At 47.3% G+C, this 26,497-nt stretch overlaps 1 protein-coding gene across 1 annotated transcript in view; it reads right to left on the reverse strand.

Moving 5' to 3' along the window:
• Positions 1–17,019, reverse strand: part of ulk4 (unc-51 like kinase 4) — a gene marked incomplete at its 5' end in the record, with an annotated part of 101,216 nt that extends 84,197 nt beyond the window's left edge. The window contains 17 exons of the mRNA XM_084444654.1: positions 1,760–1,867; positions 6,837–6,915; positions 7,297–7,343; positions 10,646–10,857; positions 11,209–11,269; positions 11,436–11,540; positions 11,934–12,006; positions 12,238–12,307; positions 12,674–12,846; positions 13,428–13,514; positions 14,091–14,166; positions 14,260–14,343; positions 14,445–14,546; positions 16,049–16,214; positions 16,363–16,502; positions 16,676–16,775; positions 16,882–17,019. Coding sequence (XP_084300780.1) covers positions 1,760–1,867; positions 6,837–6,915; positions 7,297–7,343; positions 10,646–10,857; positions 11,209–11,269; positions 11,436–11,540; positions 11,934–12,006; positions 12,238–12,307; positions 12,674–12,846; positions 13,428–13,514; positions 14,091–14,166; positions 14,260–14,343; positions 14,445–14,546; positions 16,049–16,214; positions 16,363–16,502; positions 16,676–16,775; positions 16,882–17,019 — 1,821 coding nt within the window. The remainder of the gene's footprint in view (positions 1–1,759; positions 1,868–6,836; positions 6,916–7,296; positions 7,344–10,645; positions 10,858–11,208; positions 11,270–11,435; positions 11,541–11,933; positions 12,007–12,237; positions 12,308–12,673; positions 12,847–13,427; positions 13,515–14,090; positions 14,167–14,259; positions 14,344–14,444; positions 14,547–16,048; positions 16,215–16,362; positions 16,503–16,675; positions 16,776–16,881) is intronic.
• Positions 17,020–26,497: the final 9,478 nt, after the last annotated feature.

Here is a 26,497-nt window from a genome sequence, read left to right on the forward strand (position 1 = left end):
AGGAGGGGGAGTGAGGGAGGGGGATAGGGAGAGAGAGAGAGAGAGAGAGAGAGGGGGGGGGGGGGGTTAGGAAAGGGGCTGTCAGTGATGGGGACCTCTGTTCAGCACTGGCTCATTGGGGGAACAATTAGAGCTAAACAAAGCAACAGTGATCATAATTAGGCTAAATAAACACAACGTTGTTCTCCCAGAACGTCCACCACGGGCCTCCCCAGGGCTCGGCCAGGGAACACAGCTCACTGAGAGATGAAAGACCTAGGGCTGCCATGATAGCATGTGTTTATCATACTTATGAAAACAAGTCAGGACAGACGGATTAAAAACAACTTCAAAAAACCCTGTCTATTCGTACTGTTTTTTATTTTTAACTTTGGCTGTGACGCCTCTATAAGCTCTTTATTTTTATTACATTGTAGATAGGTACTACTATGCTCAATGATGACAGGGTTGTTTAGATTCTTACTTGCCAGAGGACCACAATGGAAATAAACCATTAGGTTTTTTTGTGTTTATATTCTGGGCAGAAGTGTTTTAATAATCATGTACTGCGGCCCCATGTGGTTTGAGATTGAAACTGTTGTTTTAACGCTCGGTTCAATAAAGTCCATCAATCAATCAATCTTAAATGCGTAGTTATTCAACGCCTAAACCTCATACCCAATTATTTATTTAGCATTTATCGTTAATACTTCTTTATGTCAGTGTGTTCACATCACCTACCGTCCAGTAACGATTTGGCGGACGACCAAAGAGTAATGTTATTATTCTGTCAAGGCCTCTGTATGTGTTGATCGATTCACACAGTGAACCTACTCATAAATAATACGAGGGGAGTTGTTAATGTGATAATAAAGTATTGATCTGGGAGTGATCATGACGGTGTAGCTGTTTACTCGTTCTTTCTCCAAGACTGTACAGTACCTGCTTGTACTACGCACATGTCTGTGTTTGCCTGAAACCTAACCGTCAACACAACTAAACTAATATTTAATCGATGTCGTACGTTTCACACTTGTACTTTAACTTGCTTGTCAGATTAGGGGTTAAAAAGGACAGCTGTAAAATCCTTGACTAGACATTCCGGTAGAATTCTACTTTAAATGGGACAGCACTATTGCTAATCATTAGACATTGATTTGTGCAGCGTTGCCATGTAGAGCAAAACAAAAGTCGTCCGGTCAATTAACCTGGTGAGTAAAGCTTAGTTTATACTGTATAAGACAAGCTATGGCTCATGGCTCACAGCTCTGGGCAATGCAGTCAAATGTATGTCTATATACACTCAAATGTGTCCATATGTGCGTGTGTCACCATCCATATGTGTGTGTGTGTGTGTGTGTGTGTGTGTGTGTGTGTGTGTGTGTGTGTGTGTGAATTTGTGCGGTGGTGTTAGTGTGTGAACGGACTTGTTTTGGTACTGTGGTGAATTTGAGCAATGACCTCCCTGGTCTGAGAGCATGTTTGTGAGCCAGGTGTGTGTGTGTGTGTGTGTGTGTGTGTGTGTTTGTGTGTGTGTGTGTGTGCGTGTGTGTGACGCTAGGTGACAAACTGCAGAGTTCAGAGGGGCAACGAGAATCCTCCTGACATAAAAAGATCTCGTTCCTAAACCGAGGACCTCTCTTCTCCATCTCCAGGACTTCCAGAATCATTAACGTTACTGAGGTACATTCATATACGGCACTCCGTACTCCGACGTACCTGAGCCTGTGACTAATTAGAAGTGACAGTTAAAACATAAGCAGTGAGTGAGTTTCCTCACCTGGCTGGCGATGAGGTAGAGCAGCTCCCCTAGTGGCGGCAGCAGGCACTGCTTCAGCTTGCTGTTTCTGAAGTTGTCTCTGATCAGCTCTGTGAACATGGCCACCGCCTGAAGAGGCACAGAGGACCAACACACATTCACTTACAAACAGACAGTTATTTATGAAAGAATTCTGATAGGTTTTGTAAATCGGATGGTTCTGACCAGAGTGGTACATAGTGCTGCATGGCCCTCTGCTAAGCTAGGCGGACCTGGCCGCCATCTTGTTTAAGCTGATCCTGATCCTGACAGATAAACCCTAAAGAGAGAGGTATCTAAGGGCTACGACCTTGTCACACTCCACGCAGCCGACACACTCTTCAGTAGCGTAACGCCGCTGGCGGAAGGGAACCTTGTATCTCCAAAATGGCAAGTTTTCAGATTATTGAAAAGAGCATTCCAATTTCTATGTTTGTTTTTTTAAGTCACATATGATGGGCTTTTTAGAATACATTTAATTGGCCCCAGTGCTGGGAGGTGTTCAGATGTAAAGGGTCGTCCCACCGACCGAGATACGAGGTTTCTTCCCGACAGCGATGAGGACATAAGGGTCTCTACTGTAGAGCTAGCATGAGGTTGTTGATATGAAGATTACAGCACAAGAATAAACCTCTAAGAATCCTCCTCCTTGAAACAAACATTCATTCACACACACACACACACACACACACACACACACACACACACACGGTCTCACACACACACACCCTGGCTCACAGACATGCTCTCAAACCAGGGAGGTTATGCTCAAACTCACCACAGCACCAAGACAAGGCCCCCGTGCACACAAACACCACCGCACCAATTCACACACACACACACACACACACACACACACACACACACACACACACACACACACACACACACACACACACAACACCCTGCTTGCCTACTGTATTTCCCAGAATTAGCATTTCCCTATGCAGTCCGCCTCCTCCTCCTCCTCCTCCTCTCCTGTGTATGTGTGTATGTGTGTATGTGTGTGTGTGTGTGTGTGTGTGTGTGTGTGTGTGTGTGTGCGTGTGTGCGAGATGTGGCGAGGATGTGACGGGCCGTTCCTGCAGCCGCTCCCTTTCCCAGCAGGGTGTCTATGTTAATCTGCTGCCTGCCTGCCTCTCTGCCTGCCTGCCTGCCTCTCTGCCTGCCTGCCTGTCTCCCTGCCTGCCTGTCTCTCTGCCTGCCTGTCTCTCTCCCTGCCTGCCTATCTCTCTGCCTGCCTGTCTCTCTGCCTGCCTGTCTCCCTGCCTGCCTGTCTCTCTGCCTGCCTCTCTCCCTGCCTCTCTGCTCTGCCTGCCTCTCTCCCTGCCTGCCTGTCTCTCTGCCTGCCTGTCTCTCTGCCTGCCTGTCTCTCTGCCTGCCTTCCTCTCTCCCTGCCTCTCTGCTCTGCCTGTCTCTCTCCCTGCCTGCCTCTCTGCCTGTCTCTCTCCCTGCCTGTCTCTCTGCCTGCCTCTCTCCCTGCCTCTCTGCTCTGCCTGCCTCTCTCCCTGCCTGCCTGTCTCTCTGCCTGCCTGTCTCTCTGCCTGCCTGTCTCTCTGCCTGCCTGTCTCTCTCCCTGCCTCTCTGCTCTGCCTGTCTCTCTGCCTGCCTGCCTCTCTCTCTGCCTGCCTGCCTCTCTCTCTGCCTTCCTCTCTCCCTGCCTCTCTGCTCTGCCTGTCTCTCTCCCTGCCTGTCTCTCTCCCTGCCTGCCTGTCTCTCTGCCTGCCTGTCTCTCTGCCTGCCTCTCTGCTCTGCCTGTCTCTCTGCCTGCCTGCCTCTCTCTCTGCCTGTCTCTCTGCCTGCCTCTCTCTCTGCCTGTCTCTCTGCCTGCCTGCCTGCCCGAGAGCCAGCCAGGCTGCCTGCGCCCGCTAAACAACATAAATGATGACTTTGCAGCGAGCAGATGTTTGCGGGTGCGTTTGATGCGAGGCTCGCTGCCTTGGCAGGAGAGGCTCTCCCTCTGCGCCGCTGAGTGGCGACGATCCGCTGTTCAAGAAAACAAACACGCCCAAAGTTGGAGCCACACCACACGGCCATTTCCCCAAACGCATCATTATCTCTCCCCGCGCCGTAGCATCCGCACACTCGCTCGCGCGCACGCACACGCGCCCGCGCACACACACACACACACCCCAGCCCTCCAGGAAGACAGGGCTTTAAACTACAGAGGCTGCGAGCTGTCGAAGGCCACACAACATTAACCGGCTCTGCGAGACTGAGAGGGAGCACGGGAGAGCGGTTAGTCGAGGCGATGTGAAATCAGTTTGGAACAAACCCGGGCCGAGGGACCCGTCCTGTCCAGCCAGCAGTGTTGTTATTGTTATTGTTGTTGTTGTTCTGCTGCAACAGCACAGCACACCTCTGACTAGAGCCGCACAGTGAAAACGCTGTGTGAAAACCGCAGCTCCGCACGCCGTTACTGAAGAACCGCCGGTCTGGGCCGCGCATTTAGATGGTCAATATCCAGAGTGTTTGGATTGGAGAAATATGTGCGGTCGGGTCGGGTGGTGCTGCAGGGTTATCGGAGCGCACGGAGACTTGGGTGTGAGATAGGACAGAGAGATGTCTTATTGACAGAGGGAGGGGCAGAGGGAGGGATGGAGGGGGGGATGGAGGGAGGGAGGGATGGAGGGGGGGATGGAGGGAGGGAGGGATGGAGGGAGGGATGGAGGGGGGGATGGAGGGAGGGAGGGATGGAGGGGGGGATGGAGGGAGGGATGGAGGGGGGAGGGATGGAGGGGGGGATGGAGGGAGGACGGGATGGAGGGAGGGATGGAGGCGGGTGGGAGGGATGGAGGGGCGGAGGGAGGGATGGAGGGAGGGAGGGATGGAGGGGGGGAGGGAGGGAGGGAGGGATGGAGGGGGGGATGGAGGGAGGGATGGAGGGAGGGATGGAGGGATGGAGGGGGGGACGGAGGGGGGGACGGAGGGAGGGAGGGATGGAGGGAGGGATGGATGGAGGGAGGGATGGAGGGGGGGATGGAGGGAGGGATGGAGGGAGGGATGGAGGGGGGGATGGAGGGAGGGAGGGGGGCTCATCCCAGATAGACATTGACGGGAGGTGACCTGCTGTGCTGAGGACAGCTGGGTCGATAGGCGGCCTGTGTCCAGAGAAGGGCCGCTGTTTGATGCAGGGGCCCCGGGACCAGAGCACACAGCTGACCCCAGGCCCCCATTACACACTGAGGCTGGGGGCCACACTCATAGATCACCAATGAACATGAAGCTGGATAGGACTGACATCAACTCTGCTTATGAGTGACGTGGATTTTTCTCATGATTAGATAGATAGATAGATAGATAGATAGATAGATAGACAGACAGACAGACAGACAGCTAGGGGGGGGGCGACCAGGACAGAGAGACAGCTAGGGGGGGAGGGGGGGGGCGACCAGGACAGAGAGACAGCTAGGGGGGGAGGGGGGGGGGGTGACCAGGACAGAGAGACAGCTAGGGGGGGGGGGGGGGGGGGGTGACCAGGACAGAGAGACAGCTAGGGGGGGAGGGGGGGGGACCAGGACAGAGAGACAGCTAGGGGGGGGGGGGGGGTGACCAGGACAGAGAGACAGCTGTGGGGGGGTGGTGACCAGGACAGAGACAGCGGGGGGGGGGGGGGGGGGGTGACCAGGACAAAGACAGCGGGGGGGGGGCGGCAAGGGTGGAGCCGACCCGGGGAGCATGCTGAGTTGGTCCGCTGCCACTGAGGGTGGGAGAGGACGAGTGAACGTGGATACGGGTGGCACCGCAAAACCCAGCCTCTGCCAGGGAAGATGGCGAGTTCTCCACGAGAGAGAGAGAGAGAGAGAGAGAGAGAGAGTGGGGGGGGGGGGGCAGAGGAGCCAGGGAGGAGGGGAGGAGGGGCGTAGGCGATACACCTCTCTCCGCTCGTCTGATCTCCGGCGGTAGAACGGCGCCAGGATCCGGAGCAGCGCCAGGATATCTCCAGGTTTTAACAGCGAACGCTTTCAAGATAAAACTAATTTCTGATCGCACGGCTCGATGTGAGGACCGAGTGTAAACACAGGAAATTAACACTGCAGTAATGTGTGAGTTCACGAGAGAGAGAAAGAGAGAGAGAGAGAGAGAGAGAGAGAGAGCTTGACTGTCATGGTGGACCAGTGAGGTGGATAGACAGTGCTGCAGACATATGGAGGTAGTGCGTCTCTCTCTCTCTTTCTCTCTCTCTCTCTTTCTCTGTCTCTCTCTCTCCATGTGAACAAAGCCCTGCCCTGGACCTCAAATCGCCATGACTGCAGCGGACCCTCAAAACACAGCACCCCTGTGGAGGGCTCAAAAAACACACACACACACACACACACACACACGCACACACACACACACACACATGCACACACAAAACACCAAATAGAAACACATACAAAACCACAAGCTGGTTCTACCCAGGGGGCTGGGGGGCAGGGAGAAGCACCCTACGCCAACCGTGGAAAAAGTCGCTACGCCATTAATACATTATCTCCTGCGGCACACACACACACACACACACTCTACAGCCACATACACACAGTCGCCGCTGTGCAATACACACACACACACTCTACAACACTCTCTACGCTGCCATGGTCGGCCATTTTGTGGCGCTCTCCGGTCTGGTCCTTCCTTCCCTGCGAGGTGTTTGGTGTTGAACAGAAAGGACACTGCGGAACCCGCCCTCGCAGGATCAAGGGGCCGAGGCGCCAGATTCCACATCAAATACAAACCTGGGTTTGAGATGATTACGCACGATGCCTTTGTGTGTGTACGTGTGTGTATTGGTGTATGTGTGTGTGTGTGTGTGTGTGTGTGTATGTGTGTCTTTGATCGTCTCCATAAGCCTGTTGGTGTGGTGCTGACTGGAACACTACCACTGGGCTACACTGACACCTGGTGGTGCTGACTGGTACTGCAGCCTGGTGAGTATGCCAAAACTATTTGAGAGTGTGTGTGTGTGTGTGTGTGTGTGTGTGTGTGTGTGTGTGTGTGTGTGTGTGTGTGTGTGTGTGTGTGTGTGTGTGTGCGGGTCTGGGTGTCTATGCTAGGCTGATGTGAGTGTTATACTAACCTCAGTGACAGGGGTCTCCTCTGACAGGTCAGTACAGTGGAGAGCCAGAAGCCCAATCACTCTCATCACCTTGGCTCTCCTGAAACAAACACACACACACACACAACACATTGTCACAAAAATGACATCAACTAAACTTTAAAAATTGTTTGGTATGGCACACAACACTACTGTATGGAGACACACACGCATGCACACACATCCATCATAAAATACTTCCTCAGTTGACACAAGCTGACACCACTTCACAGTAAAGGCCGATGCTCCATGCTAACATGCTAACGTTACACATTCCTTCCATGCGTTTGCCTGTGTGACGGACGTTCGTGACGCTGTCGGTTTGGTCGTTGACATTCCATGAGGAACCGTGAGTCTCCGGTGTCTTTCTTGTCACAACTACATAAATACAGTACGGCCCTGGTTGCGCACGGTGGTTAACGTGGATGTATACTGTACTCACACATCCCAGTTAGGAGCGAGCCTCAGCTGTTGGGTCAACACTGGGAACTGCAGCACAAGGAGAGAAGAGCACAAGACTTAGCCCAGATACCAGAGTGTGGCGGCATATAACCCACATCCACTACAGCATGCTGGCGCAGCTGTCCCCTCCAAACCCTGCACTTCACTGATGTCGCTCAGGGAAAAAAAGCCATTGACTTTGCTGCATGTCATTTGAGCAGTCGTAAGGAAACTCAGAAACTCACCATCCATTAGTCATTACTATGTATCATAGACTTCAGGTCATACTAGCCGGTTATTTCTATATACTCAAGTACAGTACACTCAAGTTGCCGTGGTGTGTAATGGTAATGATCACAGGATGTCTTTGTGTATCTTCTGAGGGCAGCTGTTTGTATTCCCACAAAAGATTTCACTCGCTACAGTAAGTCTCTTTTAAGTTGAAAACCCGGCTCAAATCCAATCCTCGAGGAATGAGTCAAAACATACATTAGAGAACCTAAGCAGAGTCGATCTACGCCTTAGTGAGAATGTTATCAGATAGTCTACACCTTAGTGAGATGGTTATCAGATAGTCTATGTCTTAGTGAGATGGTTATCAGATAGTCTATGTCTTAGTGAGCTGGTTATCAGATAGTCTATGTCTTAGTGAGCTGGTTATCAGATAGTCTATGCCTTAGTGAGATGGTTATCAGATAGTCTATGTCTTAGTGAGATGTTATCAGATAGTCTATGTCTTAGTGAGCTGGTTATCAGATAGTCTATGTCTTAGTGAGCTGGTTATCAGATAGTCTATGCCTTAGTGAGATGGTTATCAGATAGTCTATGTCTTAGTGAGCTGGTTATCAGATAGTCTACGCCTTAGTGAGATGGTTATCAGATAGTCTACGCCTTAGTGAGATGGTTATCAGATAGTCTACGCCTTAGTGAGCTGGTTATCAGATAGTCTACGTCTTAGTGAGCTGGTTATCAGATAGTCTACGTCTTAGTGAGCTGGTTATCAGATAGTCTACGCCTTAGTGAGCTGGTTATCAGATAGTCTATGTCTTAGTGAGATGGTTATCAGATAGTCTATGCCTTAGTGAGATGGTTATCAGATAGTCTATGTCTTAGTGAGATGGTTCAGATAGTCTATGCCTTAGTGAGATGGTTATCAGATAGTCTACGCCTTAGTGAGATGGTTCAGATAGTCTATGCCTTAGTGAGATGGTTCAGATAGTCTATGCCTCAGTGAGATGGTTATCAGATAGTCTATGCCTTAGTGAGATGGTTCAGATAGTCTATGCCTTAGTGAGATGGTTATCAGATAGTCTACGCCTTAGTGAGATGGTTATCAGATAGTCTATGCCTTAGTGAGATGGTTATCAGATAGTCTATGCCTTAGTGAGATGGTTCAGATAGCCTATGCCTTAGTGAGATGGTTATCAGATAGTCTATGTCTTAGTGAGATGGTTATCAGATAGGCTATGCCTTAGTGAGATGGTTATCAGATAGTCTACGCCTTAGTGAGATGGTTATCAGATAGTCTATGTCTTAGTGAGATGGTTATCAGATAGTCTACGACTTAGTGAGATGGTTATCAGATAGTCTATGTCTTAGTGAGATGGTTATCAGATAGTCTACGCCTTAGTGAGATGGTTATCAGATAGTCTACGTCTTAGTGAGATGGTTATCAGATAGTCTACGTCTTAGTGAGATGGTTATCAGATAGTCTATGCCTTAGTGAGATGGTTATCAGATAGTCTATGTCTTAGTGAGCTGGTTATCAGATAGTCTATGCCTTAGTGAGATGGTTATCAGATAGTCTATGTCTTAGTGAGATGGTTATCAGATAGTCTATGCCTTAGTGAGCTGGTTATCAGATAGTCTATGCCTTAGTGAGCTGGTTATCAGATAGTCTACGCCTTAGTGAGCTGGTTATCAGATAGTCTATGTCTTAGTGAGCTGGTTATCAGATAGTCTACGCCTTAGTGAGCTGGTTATCAGATAGTCTATGCCTTAGTGAGATGGTTATCAGATAGTCTATGTCTTAGTGAGATGGTTATCAGATAGTCTATGCCTTAGTGAGATGGTTATCAGATAGTCTATGCTGGCCAACCGGCTGACGTTCACTGGAGTTCCAGACTCCAGATGAAAGGTGGGATCTTCAACATTGATTTAATAAAAACGCCTTGATCTTGCACACAAGTAGCCTTCTTTTATGTGATAGGCCTATGATAGGATACCACAGCCTTGGAGTGAAGGTACCTCCAGACTAGGCTATCTAGGCCTCAAAGCAGCCGACCACAGACGACTACAATTTCAATCGTGCTTGACGAGGGAATCTTATCATCTTTGAGAGGGCTTGTTTGAAAGTTTCATCCGGCTTTCGAACTGATTTTCCCAAAACTTTTCAGAGGGTTTTGGGACATGGCAGATGTGACTGGGACTGCTTCGATGAAGAGGAACCATGTCGGAGCGAAGGTTCACAGTCTGTCGTCAGTCTATAGTCCTGTGACTCCTTTTTCTAGCGGGTTTGATCATCTACCACCGAGAGTAGACTGTGAGTAGTTTATCTGGTGTACTGTATCCAAAGCCCCTACTGGTGTGGTGTGGTATAGTGTGTGTGTGTGTGTGTGTGTGTGTGAGAGAGAGAGAGAGAGAGAGAGAGGTCTTGTGCCATACCTATAGCATATGTGCAATGGCCATGTGTATGTGTAGATACATAAGATCACAGCCCCCCTCCCGGGAGTGAGAATGCCAGGCATGCCAAGTATGTGGTCGGTCGGTCGGTCAGTCAGCCCGAGTGAGTCGGCCAGTTAGGTCTGTGAGACGTGGGTTGTAGGGCTGTCAACTGAGCGCAGAAATTATATTTGACTTTCTCTCTTAAATATTTTCTGAAAATCAAATATTGGTATTATATAATTTTGCATTGAAAATGATGCATACAATGGAACTGTTAGTACCAGTTCTAACCACAAGAGGGCGTTCATCGCCTATTGTTAAGAACAAGCACCAACGAAACTTTGGTGTTCGTTTCTGTGTTCACGGGATTCAAGTATTCAAGTAAAGTTACTACCCAGTCAACATGGGTGACATTTAGTGCAAATAGGATCCTTTTATTAGAGCTATAGCCTCGCAACAGAAAACAAAACAAGAAGAACAGCCTCTAAAAGTGTCGGCCCAATTGATCGGATAGAAACACTTAAGACTTAAGAAAGTAAATGAAGGTATTTCCTCTATCTAGATAGATAGATACTATAGATAAAGTCGTTTGGCTGTTTTTTGGCCATGTTGAAAATAATGAACGCTAAAGTAATGCGTTTCATTTGACAGCCCTAGTGGGTTGACCTCTGAACCTGAGCTCCTACCAGCTGGGAGTTGATGAGGCGGGTGGCCAGGTCCCTGTGGGCGGCGACGGAGCAGAGGTAGCAGAGCAGGTTGAGTCTGGAGCGCGTGGAGGAGGCCGGGGGCGGGGGGGCGGAGGGGGGCTTGTCGGCCTGCTGGGGGGCTTCCAGAGAGGAACACAGCTGCTGCACAAACAGCCCCCAGTCCTCTGGGCTCAGAGAGGCCAGCCTCTCAGCTGTGGGAGGGGGGGGGGGGGATCAGCCAGCAGAAAACACAGACACGTTCACACGCGCACACTCAGCTGTGTCAGGGAGAGGGCATGTGTTTGAGTGTGTGTGTGTGTGTGTGTGTGTGTGTGTGTGTGTGTGTGTGTGTGTGTGTGTGTGTGTGTGCGTGCGTGTGTGTGTGTGTGTGTGTGCGTGCGTGCGTGTGTGTATGTGTGAGTGTGTGAGGGGGGGGGTTCAGCTAACACTTGTCATCAGGAGCTCATCCTGAACAGGGATTGAAATGCCTACATTGAGAAAGGAGAACGTCGAGGCTGTTACCTAATGCGCTATACAAATAAAGTTTGATTTGATTTGATTACCTGAGTATGCTGGGACACACAGAGTCTTGGGGTCGTATCGCACCGCTGCACTCTTCAGAATCTGGGGAGATATTTCCTTCATTATGAGGAACACTGGACTCACAGGACGGACGGACGGACGGACGGACACACACACACACACACACACACACACACACACACACACACGCACACACGTGGAGACACCCGATAGAAGCCGCCAACCCTATATAGCCCCCTCCTCTCACCTTGGGGTTGTCCATGATAGGGGTCACGGTGAGGTCAGAGTCTGTGTAGACCAGCTCCTTTATACAGGAAGTGATGTCACTCACACCACTGACCACCAGACTGCCCTGGAGGAAACGTGACAGGGATGATGTTTTAAAACCAGCGGGAAATGATATCTATAACATCAGTATCAGTGATGTTCATGTTTATGTAATTATCATGTTTATGTAATTACTGACTAAAATAATTACATAAATATTCCAATAGGAAAACCCAATGTCACACAAAGTAACTTAAAACGTCAAAGTAAACTGAAGTTCCCTCTGGGAAAAATAATTATTATTCAGTAGCACTGGATTGTAGTAGCTAATCAAAACTGTAGAGGGGGCCAGAGGATCACAAAACAGCCGTGACCAGGAGTAACCTTATGGAAATCTGATGAACTCAGTGTTTCTGATTGATATGACTGTGTGTCTGATGTGTTTGACTGTGGGGACGGTCAGCTGTGTGTCGCTCACCTGAGGTAAGGGACTGGGTGTTTTGCTAGGCGTGTCTCTGGCAGTGCAACTCATTCTTGGTGTTGGACGAGAACTGTTGGGTTAAAAATATCACATTAAGCGCTTGAACTAGGACTGTGGCTTAGTTTGAAGGACACTGAGCAACATTTTAGAATGATGTTCCTCTGCCCGTAAGTCAGGTAATTGTATGAAATTCAGAAATAACATGATTGGATAACTTTTTTGAACTTTTGATAGCTCTTGGTAAATGACGTGAATCATTGTTCGTGACGTTTGAAAAGTAGGACATAAAGAGAGAAGGTACCTGAGGAGGAAGATGGATTCTCTGGCCTCCATGTCCAGCGCACTTTTCGGCCTGAGCTCTGACACATTGTCTAAGAGAGAGAGAGAGAGGACAACATCACCGTGTTGATACTTAGAAAGATTATTCAGTCAAATGTTCTCATTTTACAGCAAACCATACTGTACCAAGACGCACTGTAAGAATATTTCACATTGACCCAACATAAGAATTCACACACACGCACACACAGCACAGACAGGACGGACAGACAGCCTCACTCACTCACTCACTCACTCACTCACTCACTCACTCACTCACTCACTCACTCACTCACCCACCCACCCACCCCAGGAAGATCAGATGTACACTAGTGTGCTTCTGATGGGGATCCTTTAATAAACTAAAAAACCATCACTCACGACCAGGCCAGGTTACTGTACGTGGCAGGTCAAGTTACCTAATCTGAATGACTTGTTGGGGTGCATGACTACAGATTCCTTGACCCCAGCTGCTCCTGGTCCAGCCCGTTCCCCCCCTGACACCCCCCCCGGACCATGGGGGGTCACTGAGGCTGGTCTGACTGCTGACGATTGGCTGGCGGGGCAGACGCTGTCCCTCTCTCTCTCCACACTGGCAAAACACATGGTCACAGATCCGTTACTGAACCAGGCTTCAGTTACATACAGCATCAGCACATGACAGGAGGAAAAATCCCCAGAGAGGGAGCTGATGATGGCCTGAATTCAATTCCTTCATTCCAGATTTTTATTGTGATGTGATGTTGTATTGTGATATGTTTATTTGTCTGACTGAATCTAAATGAATTTCCCTTGTGGACAAATAAAGACATTTAAATCCCTGTAATCTTAACACGCAGTCCGGAAATGGTGACTGCCTCTCCTAGCCCGTGTCCAAATATAGAAGATCTAACATAATGTTGTGTGTTCAATGCTCTGGGAACTATAATGGGAGGAAATGGTGCATGCCAGCAGGAAGTGGAACTCAATAAGCTACAGTGGTCGCAATCTCCTCTCCGTCAAGTACAGTACATCAATCTCAAGAGACAAAGGCCAAGTGAACGCAACAAAAAGCAGTGATTGCTTTGCCTATCCAACTGCTTTCCATCCGTTCAAAGGAGAGGAGGAGGTAGAGGAAACCAGTTCAAACTATTGAGATGCATCCCTGGTGGCTTTTAAGAGCAACAGACCCACCTGGAGCAGACTGAGGCCTCTTCTTCCTCTTCCTCGCTGAATGCTCCCCTCCAAAAGGGATGGGCCAGAACCTGAGGCCAGTGCATTCTGGGAAGCACAGTCAACGAGTAAGATAAATCACAGTCCCAGGAGAACAGTAGGAATATGCACTTACTCTGCAATAATGTTCTTGGAATGACTAGATCAGGCATTACCAAACTGTGAGGTGCGCCTCCCCTGGGGGGCCCCAAAGAAATTCAGGGGAGGCGCGGAGGGATGGTTAGAAAAGAAAAAAAAGGAAAAACATGTTTTTTATTTTAGAATTTTCTATGGTTTTTATGAATGAAACGTGATTTTAAAGGTCAGGAAATCTAAATAAATAATGGGAGAGATGTATACTAAATTTGTGGATGGTGCAGAGAGAGCCTACCCCCGCAGGCATGAATGTATTGTGCGAAAACGTCATAACGTTAACTAGCAATAGGTGCCACCAAGCTAACTTAGCTGTGTAACGTTATGGGCTAGCTAACGCTGCCTTGCATAATGGACACATTTGGGGGGTTGGGGGGGGGGGTTGCGGGTGTGTCACTGTTTTCAGAGGGGAAGCCCACATTGATGGAGTTTGGGAACCCATGGACTAGATTCTGTTCATTGACTCAGCTAGTTTGGGTGTGGGGGGCTCACCTCTCCTGGGGGTCTTTCTGCAGCAGGCCCTGCAGCAGGCTTTGGAACTCTTCACTGGGCTGACGGGGCGAGGACCCTTTCAGAACACAAAAACAAGTATCTGGGATGTTACGGTGATAAACACAGAGTTCATTAAATCACAACATGGTGGTAGGAGTTATCACTCTACCCCGTTGCCTTGGAACCGGCGCGTCCTCGTGTAGAATCATCTCTACCAGCTCGGTGAAGCTCTCGGAGTAGAACGGTGGTTTCCCTGTGAAAATACAAAATATTACTAAACATATTGAAGCAGTAAGCAGCGGACTAGTAGTGTTATTCTGTCAGTGAAGTGAGTGAACGAGGTTTGTTGAATACCTGAGAACATGTGGTGGAGGATACAGCCCAGGGCCCACAGGTCACTGCTGATACTGGTATCACCTCCCTTCACTACCTCTGGAGCACAGTATACAGGAGAGCCTGCAGAACAGACGAGGTTCACTGGCCTCATACCTTATGTCACGGTCACACAACAGGATTTTTTAAAATCCTAACTGATTTCGAAGTCGGGTTGCATCACGGGCATAAGGAGAATCTTAACAGATGTTCTTCTCGCGAATCTCAAACAAGCACACACTACAAGATTTGAAAATAACGGCTCATCACACACTACAGAATATTATCGTACCCGAGGGAGCAACGAACCACTAGTCTCACTTGTAAAGTAGTGATGTAATAATCTAAATATCAAACATGTTTGATATCATCAGGGCTGCCCCGGTAGGTCTGTGAGCCATTTAGATCTGTACACCCCTCACATGACCAACGTTCCAGAACAGATTTCTCCTCCGATTGTCGGGAGGGGTGAATCGGGGAAAATCGTCCAAAAATCCTGTAGTGTGAGTCCTGCATTAAGACTGCTGTCTGGATCTGAGCTTTGCTCATGCAGGGAAGTCCCAATGAGAACAAGGTTTCTTACAGCAATGACAGCAAAGCGGGTTCTATAAGCTGTAAAGCCTATCCGGTTAAAACAATATTACAGTGTACAAGTTGATACCAGTTGGGTAAACACATACATTTGAATGAACATTACCTAACATTCTAAAAGTAGAGGAGATAACAGTGAGATGTAGGGCTGTAACGATTATTACATAATCGTCAAACTGCGATTATTTTTTCTGACCGCGATTGTTTTTTGTAACTGTGGTTATGAAAAAAATGTTTAAAAAATATATATATATTTTTTTTTTATAAAATAAAAATATGTTGCAGAGTTAATATGGTAGCAACCCTAGTTCAATGGAATTCTTCAACTTGTTGGCACTTGTCCTATACGTTCATAGCAAATAATGACAAGACACTGTATTAAAGAAGTAAAGAAGCACTATTGCATTGTCCACTTCATGTGCTATTTGTATACTCCAAATTTTCTTAATTTTAATTTTTCAATGCTTTTTTTATTGAGGAGGATATATGTTCTATGTAAATGTTAACATTCATGATATTAAAGAGGCGTGGTTTTAAACCACAGGTTTACTTCATAGGCTGAGTACTTGTGTTATTAGGCTAAAAATGAGTCAGAACCTGGAACCCACCCACCCACCCTCACTCACTCACTCACTCACTCACTCACTCACTCACTCACTCACTCACTCACTCACTCACTCACACTCACTCCCTCTGTGTCTGTCTGTCTTTCTCTTTCTCTCTCTCTCTCTCTCTCAAACACACACACTCTCACTCAAATTATGCGGACATGAGCATCAGTGCTAGGGCCGGCCCGTGGCATAGGCGAAGTAGGCAGCCGCCTAGGGTGCCAGATTGGCAAGGGGCCCTAGTGGTGTGATGCGAGTCCCCCACCCCCCGGTCAACAACTCTGACAATTATTGTAATAATCGCAATTATTTTTCTGACAATTAATCGTTAAGCAAAATTCATAATCGTTACAGCCCTAGTGAGATGTTATAGTTACTCCTCCTCACCTTGTATTCTGTTCTTGATGTTTCTCCTGGAAGTGTTCTCCTTCCCGTCGCCTCCTCCCGCCTCTTCTGAGGAGACCAGAGCAAAGAACTCCTCCAGGTCCTCCCCCTCTGCCTTGGACAGTCTGAAGTTGGACAGCTTCAACGTGCCTGGCCCATCCAGCAAGATCTGCAAGAGGGGGGATAGGCACAGTTCCATAGCCGAATGACATTGTAATCTTATTATTGTGATTCAGTACAACGATATACGGACAACTGTATATGAGGAAGGTTCATTTTGATCCGTCTTAAATGGCCTCCAGCCATCCATACAGCACCTTGGAGGGGTTGAGGTCAGAGAAGACGATGCCAGCATCATGGATGTGTCTGAGGCCTTTGACCAGATCAATGGCAAACTCCCACACCACCTCCTCGGACAGACACTCATCCTGGGTCATGACCAACTCCAGAGAGCCCCCTATGACACGGAGAGAGATGAGGAGAAATACGGTCTCTCCTATGCACCTGGCAGTCTCCAACTCAACCAGCCCAAGCGTCTAACACAAAGACCGAGAAGACAGCTGTGTGGTCCAAAGACACACCATGAGGTAACGATACTACTAGCTATCATGATCTATCCCTGTATCTCACCTGTGCACAACTCCACGACAAGCCACAGGTGGTTGCTGGTTTCATACCATTCATAGAAGGTCACCACATTCTCATGTTTGATATCATGGGTCAGTCGTACCTGAGGAGAGGCCATGAGTTCAGTGACAGTGGATTGGTCTTTTGCACAGCTGAGCTCACATGAGTCAGAGGTTAGAATGTGGGGAAATGTTGTGCTGGTTACTTACATGGTTGGTCATTTCAGGTCTTTTAGACTTGTCACTGCAGATGATGGCTACAAAGTTGATGCTGCCTTTCCTCCTCCCTTTGTACACCACTGACTTGCTGCCTGTACCAATCTCCTCGTACAAGATATAGTTCTCCATCTGTACAACAGAACACAGTAAAAGGTATTCGCCAACAGTCATGTAAGTTTCCTCTTTATGAGAAATATAGGCTACCTCTAGTTTGAGTGAGTGGTTGTTGGTTGGCTCAACTAAGATCAATAACTGCCAGTGTCAAACTATTAGGTACAAGTTGGCTAACGTGGAGTAGCCTATGTCTGCCAACTACCATGCCAAAAGTTACAGTTTGAGTTTGAGTTTGCCTTATGTGCGACTTATTCTATACTTCTATTATCCCTTCTATCCGTAACTGTGATGAAGTAGCTTCCACAGTGGGAGGCTAGGTCAAAGATAATCTACTGTCATGAATTAGGTCAATGCATTATAATAGCTAGCTTGCTATCAATATGAGTGAGTTGTAATGTTTATAAACCTAGTTTAATACATCCACATGAGTTGTATCGACAGCTAGCCGGGATGCCAGTCATACAATAACAGCTCAGTCGGTTACTTAGGCTATATGTGGATGTAAACGGGTTATCTTTATAACTATTAATCTCATGGTTGTACAGTAGATTCCAGCTCCACAGCAGCTATAAGGATTTACCCATATCAGGCAAGTTAGAACACAAATATGCTCACGTTAACTTAGATAGGTGTATTATTGTTTATGACTGATAGTCTGGCTACAGTACAGTAGCCAAACAGCTGACGTTATTCTTGCTAACGTTAGACTGAATGAATGACGTTCATTTACAGCTGAAAAAGTCGTGTTTAAATAAGCACATTGCTAGACTTTGACATAACATACGATTTTTAAAGAGTGTATTTAGTAATATTTCAGTTAGCATTTGCCAGTTGCCGACTGCAACGTTACCTTTCCAGCAGTGCTTCCGAAACTTTCAACCACATACGCGCGCGAGTCCTGTTACCGGAAACAACTTGGGATCATTCTATTCACAATATAGGGGGACAATATATGTACTAAAAACGTTTGAATCTCACATTAAATAATAGTGGTGTTGTTATGTTGGTATGCAACTACAAAATATCTTTATATGAACTAGCTATGTAATTAGAGGACATTTGTCAATAAAGTGAACACATTTGGTTTGATGAGTTTGTCAAAAATCCCTTTGATTGGGATATTCCTTGGTTGCTAGGATACGAGAGGAGACACAGCAGTGTTGGGTTTATCATCCTTGTCATGAAGCTGTGTCGTGGCTACTCAAAATATACCAGCAACAGCTTTGCAAATAATGAATAGGTCAAACTTGATGTTGATCAAGTTAGTGAACCTGTTGAGCTTATTGAACAATTTATTTGTAAACGGAGATAGGCCTACAAAACGCCCAGGCTTCCAGCTAAAATACCAAATATAATCTGGGGACCAGGCTAGCCTAGAAACTAAGCAAAATGATGTAGGCAGATAGAGGGCAGATGTTCTTGACTTTTGAGAGGTCAAAGGGTATTTTATTCGACGAGCATTCATTAACAATGCTCTCTCTCTCTCTCTCTCTCTCTCTCTCTCTCTCGGCCTCTCTCTCGGCGCCACATAGCATACACATGTGCATGATTGAGTCACATAAAACGTATTTAAAAAGTATTTCATATTCCATAATATAGTTGTCTTTATGACAGAGATGAATGAATGCAAGTAGCCTAAGCTCTTAAAAGTAGCCTAGCAGATGCTCTCCTCTCCTAGCAGAGAGGAATGGTGATGCAAGCTAGCCTATAGGAATAGTGTGTCCCTGTATAAATCACACATAATTACAAAGTAGCCTACTTTCGACAACTGCTGTAGAGAGAGAGAGATAGAGCATTGTTAATGAATGCTCGTCGAATAAAATACCCTTAGCTTTGACCGCTTTGACAGAGAGGAAACTTCCTCCCGAGCCCCCTTCACACGAGCACCCTCCAGCTGTGGGCTTGATGTCATCTGCAGACGCATTCAAGCGTGATACAATACAGAGGAGCGTGGTAGACTCGGACACACACGACTTGTAGGCTACCAATTAGACTGTATATTAGACTGTATAGCGGCAATTCTACAGGTTTTCTTTCTCCGAGATGTAGCCTACAATAATCTATCTGAGATCATCGGCATGTGTTTCTCTTCATGTGTCTCTACGACTGAATGCGCTGCAACAAGCCTGAAAGAATAGGAAACTCACTTGCGTCCGTGTTGTAGCCTACCTTTGCCCGTTGTTAATTTGGAAACATCGCAAAGTTTTTTTTTCCCCAAGCGAGACTGCTTCCGAGTGATATCTGGGAGGATTTGATTATGAAGGCTGTTTATTAGGCTGTGTTATTGTGCTTTTTCATTCAGCAAAAGACGGTCTGTTGAATGAATGAACTCCTACAAGCGGATGGTCGCAAAACGGAGAGATCTCTAGACCTAACTCTCATAAACGTAGGCTCAGAACCAGCTGTTTCTCTCTGAGTTTTACACCGCCACGATTGGATACATTTTGTCATTCGCGTGGTAAGTTGCATTCCATATGATCTGATTGAAAGAGTTGGATACTTTAATGCCGTTTTTCAAGCATGCGGGTATAGAATTGATCTCTGCACCACTCTCACTCTGACCGATGTTCTCTTGGGTGATGGAACATGCAAGGTTCCTTTTCCTGTTTGTTCTCGTTCCTTGTAACGTTTAATAGCCTAGCCATTTGCAGGCTGATTAAGCAGACCCTACATTAAATCTTCCTCTCCTCATTAACATGCACCAGAGTCAAAACTTGCTTTCCCCTACATGCGCTCAGTAATTGAGAGGTTAACCCTGGTTTATGGAAGGCTATAGAGTTGGCTAGGATCCTAGTGTGAGTTCCAGGGGAGGCGTGAGAAGCACATGACCTTGCTTGTAAAAATGTATATATATATTTGGCAGTCATGCTTTTCAACTGCATGATGGGTGTTTTGCATCAAATCAATGGAACAACTACTTGGTTACAGTATATGAACCATCAGACTACAATGGAGCATAATGCTGCATAATCGCTACCCTCTCTTTCCTTCCCTGTCTCAAGACAAGGGGTCGTGTTCAGTGTTGCAGAACTACAGACCCAGACCTTAATACTGTAGGTGGAACTAGTGAAGTGAATAGTGATATACTGAGTATACCGCCAGTGAGGCCAGAGCTCCCGTCCACCAGACATATGGTCAACACTCCAAGGCATGAAGAATGAATATGGCCTTATCAGCCTGTAAATCCGTCTTCATGATTAAGCACAGTGCGAGGTCTGTGATATTCCTAACGTTGTTTTTATTAGCCAGAGAGTTACTCAATTGTGTGTGGATTGGACTGTGTTTCAGGTTCACCAGGGTCACGCCAGCCTCCCCAGGCCATATGCGGGCGTCCTGTAGCTCTGTCCATCAGGACAGGTGTGTGTGGCGCTTTGGTGACCCCAACTATTTCTCTCAGCCCTCTGGTAGTGTTCTAATTCTGACACGTGCCAACAGACTGTTTTAGCCAGCAGAGGCAAAGCCTAGGGCTTTATACTGTACCCTCAGAGACTGCTTTAGGTCTCAGGTGAAGCTACTCACCACCACCACCACCACAGGAGTGGGGTTCCAAACCACCTCTCACACTCGACCATGTGAAACACGTATGCGACGTGTGATTCTGCTGGTTCTGTGTGAAGTGGGCCTTGTGTGAGAAACTGAAAGCAGCAGACCAGGAAGAGAGGACGCAGTAGCAGCATGCAAGATCAAATGAGGTCACTCGTATGCGTGGTATATAATCCACGTGTTCTAACTAACAGATTGCGTATCACCTTTATGATTTTGCCGTCCCAGTAGACAGGGCCAAAGGACATTATATAATATTATCATACAGCCGACCAGGAACAGCTGGGCGAGATATGATATTCTTGGCCTAAACTGTGATGCAGGATGAATTTGAGAAATCCCCTGGACTGGCTATGTTTGGGATGAGCATGTGGACCATGTATCTCTTTTCATTCAGATTAAAAGAAAATCCTAGTTGTTTCTTTGGATTCATCCCTCCTTCCTGCTGTTCAACAGCACGTGTGATGGTGCCTGTGCTTTGACAGCTTCCAGAGCTTATCTTCTCTCTCTCTCTCTCTCTCTCTCTCTCTCTCTCTTTCTCTCCCTCTCTCTCTCTCTTCCTCCCTCTCTCTCACCATCCCTCTCTCTTTCTGAAACTTGTGTTCTTTTGTCTTCCTTCTCTCATCCCATCCCCCTCTTGCAATCGGCTTCATCCGTGGCTGTGAGCCTCACTCTCTATAATTAGGTAGTTCATAATGTTGTGTCTGCTAATGCAATCCGATCCTGCTAATGCAACACGGGATGCATGTGGTAGATTAGTTTGGGCGGTCCTACTATCTAACCTGTATCAAACATGGCTTTGAAATGCGTTTCTGGTAAGGGGCTATACTGTAGGTACAGGGTTAAGCTTGGCAGAGTTCATGACACTAACCAGTCCCTACACAGATGCATGTCATATTTCATCTATGACTATGTATTTATACTTATCTGTTCTTGCACTTTTACTTTAGCACTAGGTTAAGCTCTTAGTCACTTGTTTAGAAAGAGATGCACTGGTGAGTAATAGTGGTACACTTGACCATATACTGTACATTAAATGCATTAATTGTAATTCAATTTGGATAAAAGCGTCTGCTAAATGTCTGTAATGTAATGCAATGTCATGTCATGACCAGTTAAGGCAGACCTTGATAATGTGTACTGTTCCAATTTTTCAATCAGCTTTCTTACACCCTTTAGAGGGAGGTGATTTCACCACTCATGTGAAAGAAAACATCTGTGGCGTGTTGCATCAGAATGACACTGAAGCTGTACAGTCCTCCGTACTGTAGGGCCAAGCTGAGAAGAGGTCATATGTGGCTTTGGCACAGAGATGAATCCCGTCCTAGTGGTGCTGCCTGGTTGAAGAACACTGTTGTGGGGAGGTTTCTTGTGTGGAACCATGATGGTGGCAGACCGGTGCTCCACTTCATTCAATTGCTTCCCTGTCTGCCTGCCGCGGCCTGCTTTCATGACTGCTTTCATGACTGCTTCCTGGCCTGACTGCCTGCCTGTCTCCCTGCCTGCCTCTTAGGAGTGTCCCTGCCTGTCTGCCTGTCTATCTGCCTGTGTCCCTGCCTGTCTGTCTGTCTGTCTGCCTGTCTATCTGCCTGTGTCCCTGCCTGTCTGTCTGTCTGTCTGCCTGTCTATCTGCCTGTGTCCCTGCCTGTCTGTCTGTCTGCCTGTCTATCTGCCTGCCTGCTTCCTTCCTCCTGCCTGCTTGTCTGCCTGCTCATCAGCTGGCCTCCCTCCCTCCCTCCCTGCCTGCCTGGCTTAACAATAGCCTGGGTTTCCTGCTGGCTGTAGAGGCTCTGAGCCCCATTCTTTGGCCTCTCTTTTGTAAAGCAGGGCTTTGTCCGTTGGCCTTCCCACTTTCAGCCTCTTACCCAATCAACACAGCAGAGACAGCAGCTTCAAATGTTGCCCAACAGCCGCATACCGGCCACTGATGTAGCGTCAGCTGACCCTTCTCTGTTCCGCTCTGCCGTTGGGAAATGTGGGCCCGTAGTGAGATAAACTTGAAACGGTTCGAAGCGAGTCTCTTGTGAACCCTGAACACATGAGAGAGTGTCTCTGCCCCCGGGGCGAGGCTGAGAGAGAGCAGCAGGTCTGAGGGTCGGGGCAGAAGGGGGGCTGGGAGTCTGTCCCATGAGTATTGACTAGTCTGTTAAGGGCTTTTATACAACCTTCCTGGATCTGGGTAGTCTGTGAGAGAGGGGGAGAGAGAGAGGGAGGGGGGGGGGGGGGGGGGGGAGGAGGAGAGAGAGAGAGAGGGAGAGAGAGGGAGAGAGAGGGAGAGAGAGGGAGAGAGAGAGAGAGAGAGAGAGAGGAATATAATGCGAGCGAGGCCACTTCCTGGAGTGAAGGACTACAGAGAGCATGGGGAAAACATGGTGCAGAGGAGCTACTTGATTTGACATTTGAGTTCAGCTATTATTAGTGTGGTCATAGTAAAACTGTAGCTGAATGCTTATGTTTTTGGTCAGATAAATGGAAGTGACCTCGGCTAGGCTTTACCGGGTTAGGTCAAAGGGTTAGGGTTAGGGTTAGAGCCTATCAGGTTCCTCCAATCATGTGTCCTGTCCTCTTAGTGCTAGTGGGACAGGGTATTGATTATTGATCATCTGAGTGTAGAGCATCTGGCACTCTAGAGCAGATGTGTGTGTGTGTGTGTGTGTGTGTGTGTCTGTGTGTGTGTGTGTGTGTGTGTGTGTGTGCGTGCGTGTGTGTGTGTGCGTGCGTCTGTGTGTGTGTGTGTGCCGCATGTTTGTGTGTGTGTGTGTGTGTGCCGCATGTTTGTGTGTGTGTGTGTGCGTGCGTGCGTGCGCGCGCGTGCGTGCGTGCATGTGTGTGTGCGAGACAGTCAGTAAGTATAAAGTGCATTATTCTGTTGACATGCAGGAGGAGACAGTGGATGGTTCCTGCTGACCTCAGGTCAGATGAATAGGAAGTTCTCTTGAGCAGCTGTAAGCCCACAAGAGTGCTTTATTGGCCTCTGAAATGCATAGCCTACTATCAATAGGTATGTATCAAACCTTTGAAAGAACAACATTGGTTCTGTTATGATGTTATCAATGTTTTGTCTTTAGGAACAAATATAGCTCATTAACCTTCTCCCAGCCCGTTGTCTGTCTATTGTACGAAGCTCCTATTGGTCCGTCCGAGGCTGGAGATCAAACCAGCCGTATCCACAGTGCCTAGTGAAGAGACAGCTTAATACTTAATGTGTCTTTGTTAATATGTGATCCTTCTTTTAATAAAACACCCAGTGCTCATGACCCTTGGGAAGCGTTCCCAAAACAGAGCAAACTGTTGGCAGTGTCCACACCTCTGCCCTGGAGATATCTGACACCAGAGTCACAGGCAGACAGGTGGTCTGAAAGTAGCCATGAATAACACTTCGTTTGTAGACCTACATTAACACAATGACTCGTCAGATTAAAACTGGGTTGAGTAAACGGTTGACAGGGTCTGTTTCCTATGTGGGACTAGGAAAAGGCCATCTGTGAAAAAGTGAATTATTGAGTCCAAACTATCATAATCATTAGCAGTCAAAGGTCGTGTTTCCTGGTATCCATATATGGGTCAGGGGCGGGGTTACCTCATCTTCCTCACCAGCAGCAGATGGGGCCTGGTGGCTGGTTATTACACAGACACACCCCCTGGTGTCAAAGCGTTTTTTTTACGAGCCTTTCAGCTCACGCCCCAGATGCATCTTAATTATGTTCACTGGGTTTTCTATTGTTAAATGACAAGATCAATAACTCATAGAGATGGCTCATGCTTCAACGCAAACACACACACTCATGCAACAAACACACACACATACACACAGATACACCTTCCACAATGTTCTTTCAAATGTAAGATGGGTAAGGTCAGCAAACTAAAGAACTAAGCTGATGGTGATTACAGTGGCCAAACACGGATAATCCTGCTTTGTTGACACTTTAATCACATTTATGGGACCTGGTTATTCTTGCTATCCAGACACAGCGGATCTTAGATATGACCCTTGACACTTGACCTGAGGCGACGTGTCATCCTGTCAGTGGACTGAATTCAGTCTTTAGGAGATGCGTCAGCGTATAGGGCCACTCTCTCTGAACAAAGAGCCACTTGGGAAGTAAGAGAGCCGGTATGAACAGTGACTGAATGCATGGAAGTGAGTTATTCTGGATTTACATCTTGGGTTCACTCCCACCAAGAGGCCTCAATGAGGACTTTAGTATCAGACCCTTCCTGGGACCCCCTCTTTAGTATCCGACCCTTCCTGGGACCCCCTCTTTAGTATCCGACCCTTCCTGGGACCCCCTGTCACCCCCTCTTTAGTATCAGACCCTTCCTGGGACCCCCTCTTTAGTATCAGACCCTTCCTGGGACCCCCTCTTTAGTATCAGACCCTTCCTGGGACCCCCTGTCACCCGCACTTTTTGATTTGTATTTACATTAGCATATTTTCAAATATTCATTTTCCCAGCTATAAGCTTCACATGGTGATTTTGATATGAGACTGAAGGCTACTGCTCTTTCTTTCAGCTATGAGCTAAAAATTGTGATTCTGAGACGTGAAACTGTGACTCTGATATGAGACCAAATCCTATGTGATTCACTGTCGGCTACTGTATGAGCGACCAACTGTGATTCCAGTGTAAACCTACGCTATGGTAACCTTTTATATACTATTGTGCTATAGGACTTGTGCTCTTGTTCATATAGAAGTGTTGGGTTCTCCAGTGTGATCATGGAAATTTTAGGTTCCTAGATGTAAATTCTAATATATAGAGAGGCGCCTCTAAGTTAGATCTAACCATTATACAGTAAGAATATGAAGGTCATTCAACCTGATGGTTTCTTATATTATGGTCTAAGGTCCAATATATTTATGGATTATGTGTATGGTATGTTTGTATTTCTTCTGAGTATATTTTTCTATATTTCGGTGTCTTCTATGATGACATGTAATCAATTGTCAATATGTCTCACCTGGGTCATCATGATCATGTGGCCAGGAAATGTTTGTATTTAAGACTCTGGCGCTACCTATTAATATGCATTTCTGAAGAAGAGCAGTGGCTCGAAACGTCACCAGAATATATTTAAGAGAAAGGAGCTACAGTATGCAGATCTTCTATTTTTCTGATATTTTAATGAATGCATGGCACACAGAATAACTATACACTGCGTGTGACATTTACAGCGGAGTGTATTTTTAGCAGGTTTGAAGAGGCTGGTGGTGAGGAGGCTGAATCACTCCTTAGTCATTCTGCCTCACGGGCTTTCATGAAGATGAGGAGATGGAACTTGTAGTAGAATAAGATGACAATTCCCATCTTCCCTCTCCATCTCTTGTTTGTTCTCTCAACACTGCATTGACCTGTGTGTGTGTGTGTGTGTGTGTGTGTGTGTGTGACCCCAGTGCCAGATTGTTGCCTGGAGCTACTCTGTATGGTCAATACAGTTTTATCTGGAAGCTCCATTCTGATTTTACTGCTAAGTGTTAATGTTCTGACCAGAGGAAACCAATGGAACTTCCACAAACTGGTATAATGTAGTGCACTTTGGTTGGTGACTGTGCATCTATGGTGTGTGTGTGTGTGTGTGTGTGTGTGTGTGTGTGTGTGTGTGTGCACGCGTGTGTGTATCATGCACATGCAGGGTCACCTCCATTTCCAGAGGCTCACGCTCAGAGCCTAGACACAGTGGTTTGCTAAACATGTCTATCCATGAACCGTCCCCTGCCGTGTGTGCGTGTGTGTGTGTGTGCGTGTGTGTGTGTGTGTGTGTGTGTGTGTGTGCGCGCGCGCATAAAGAGTAACCGTCCATGATGATAGGACAGTGGGCAGGGCAGGGCAGGGCAGGGCAGAGCAGGGGAGCGAGGGGCTCGGACACTCACAGTCCAGGCGGCCATAGAGGATTACCTAGAGTAGCCCTGCCTCAGTAGACATCAGCACTGTGTGTGTCAGCGTTG

This window comes from Borostomias antarcticus (assembly GCF_949987555.1).
Source record: "Borostomias antarcticus genome assembly, chromosome: 10".
NCBI classification, from domain to species: Eukaryota; Metazoa; Chordata; class Actinopteri; order Stomiiformes; family Stomiidae; genus Borostomias; species Borostomias antarcticus.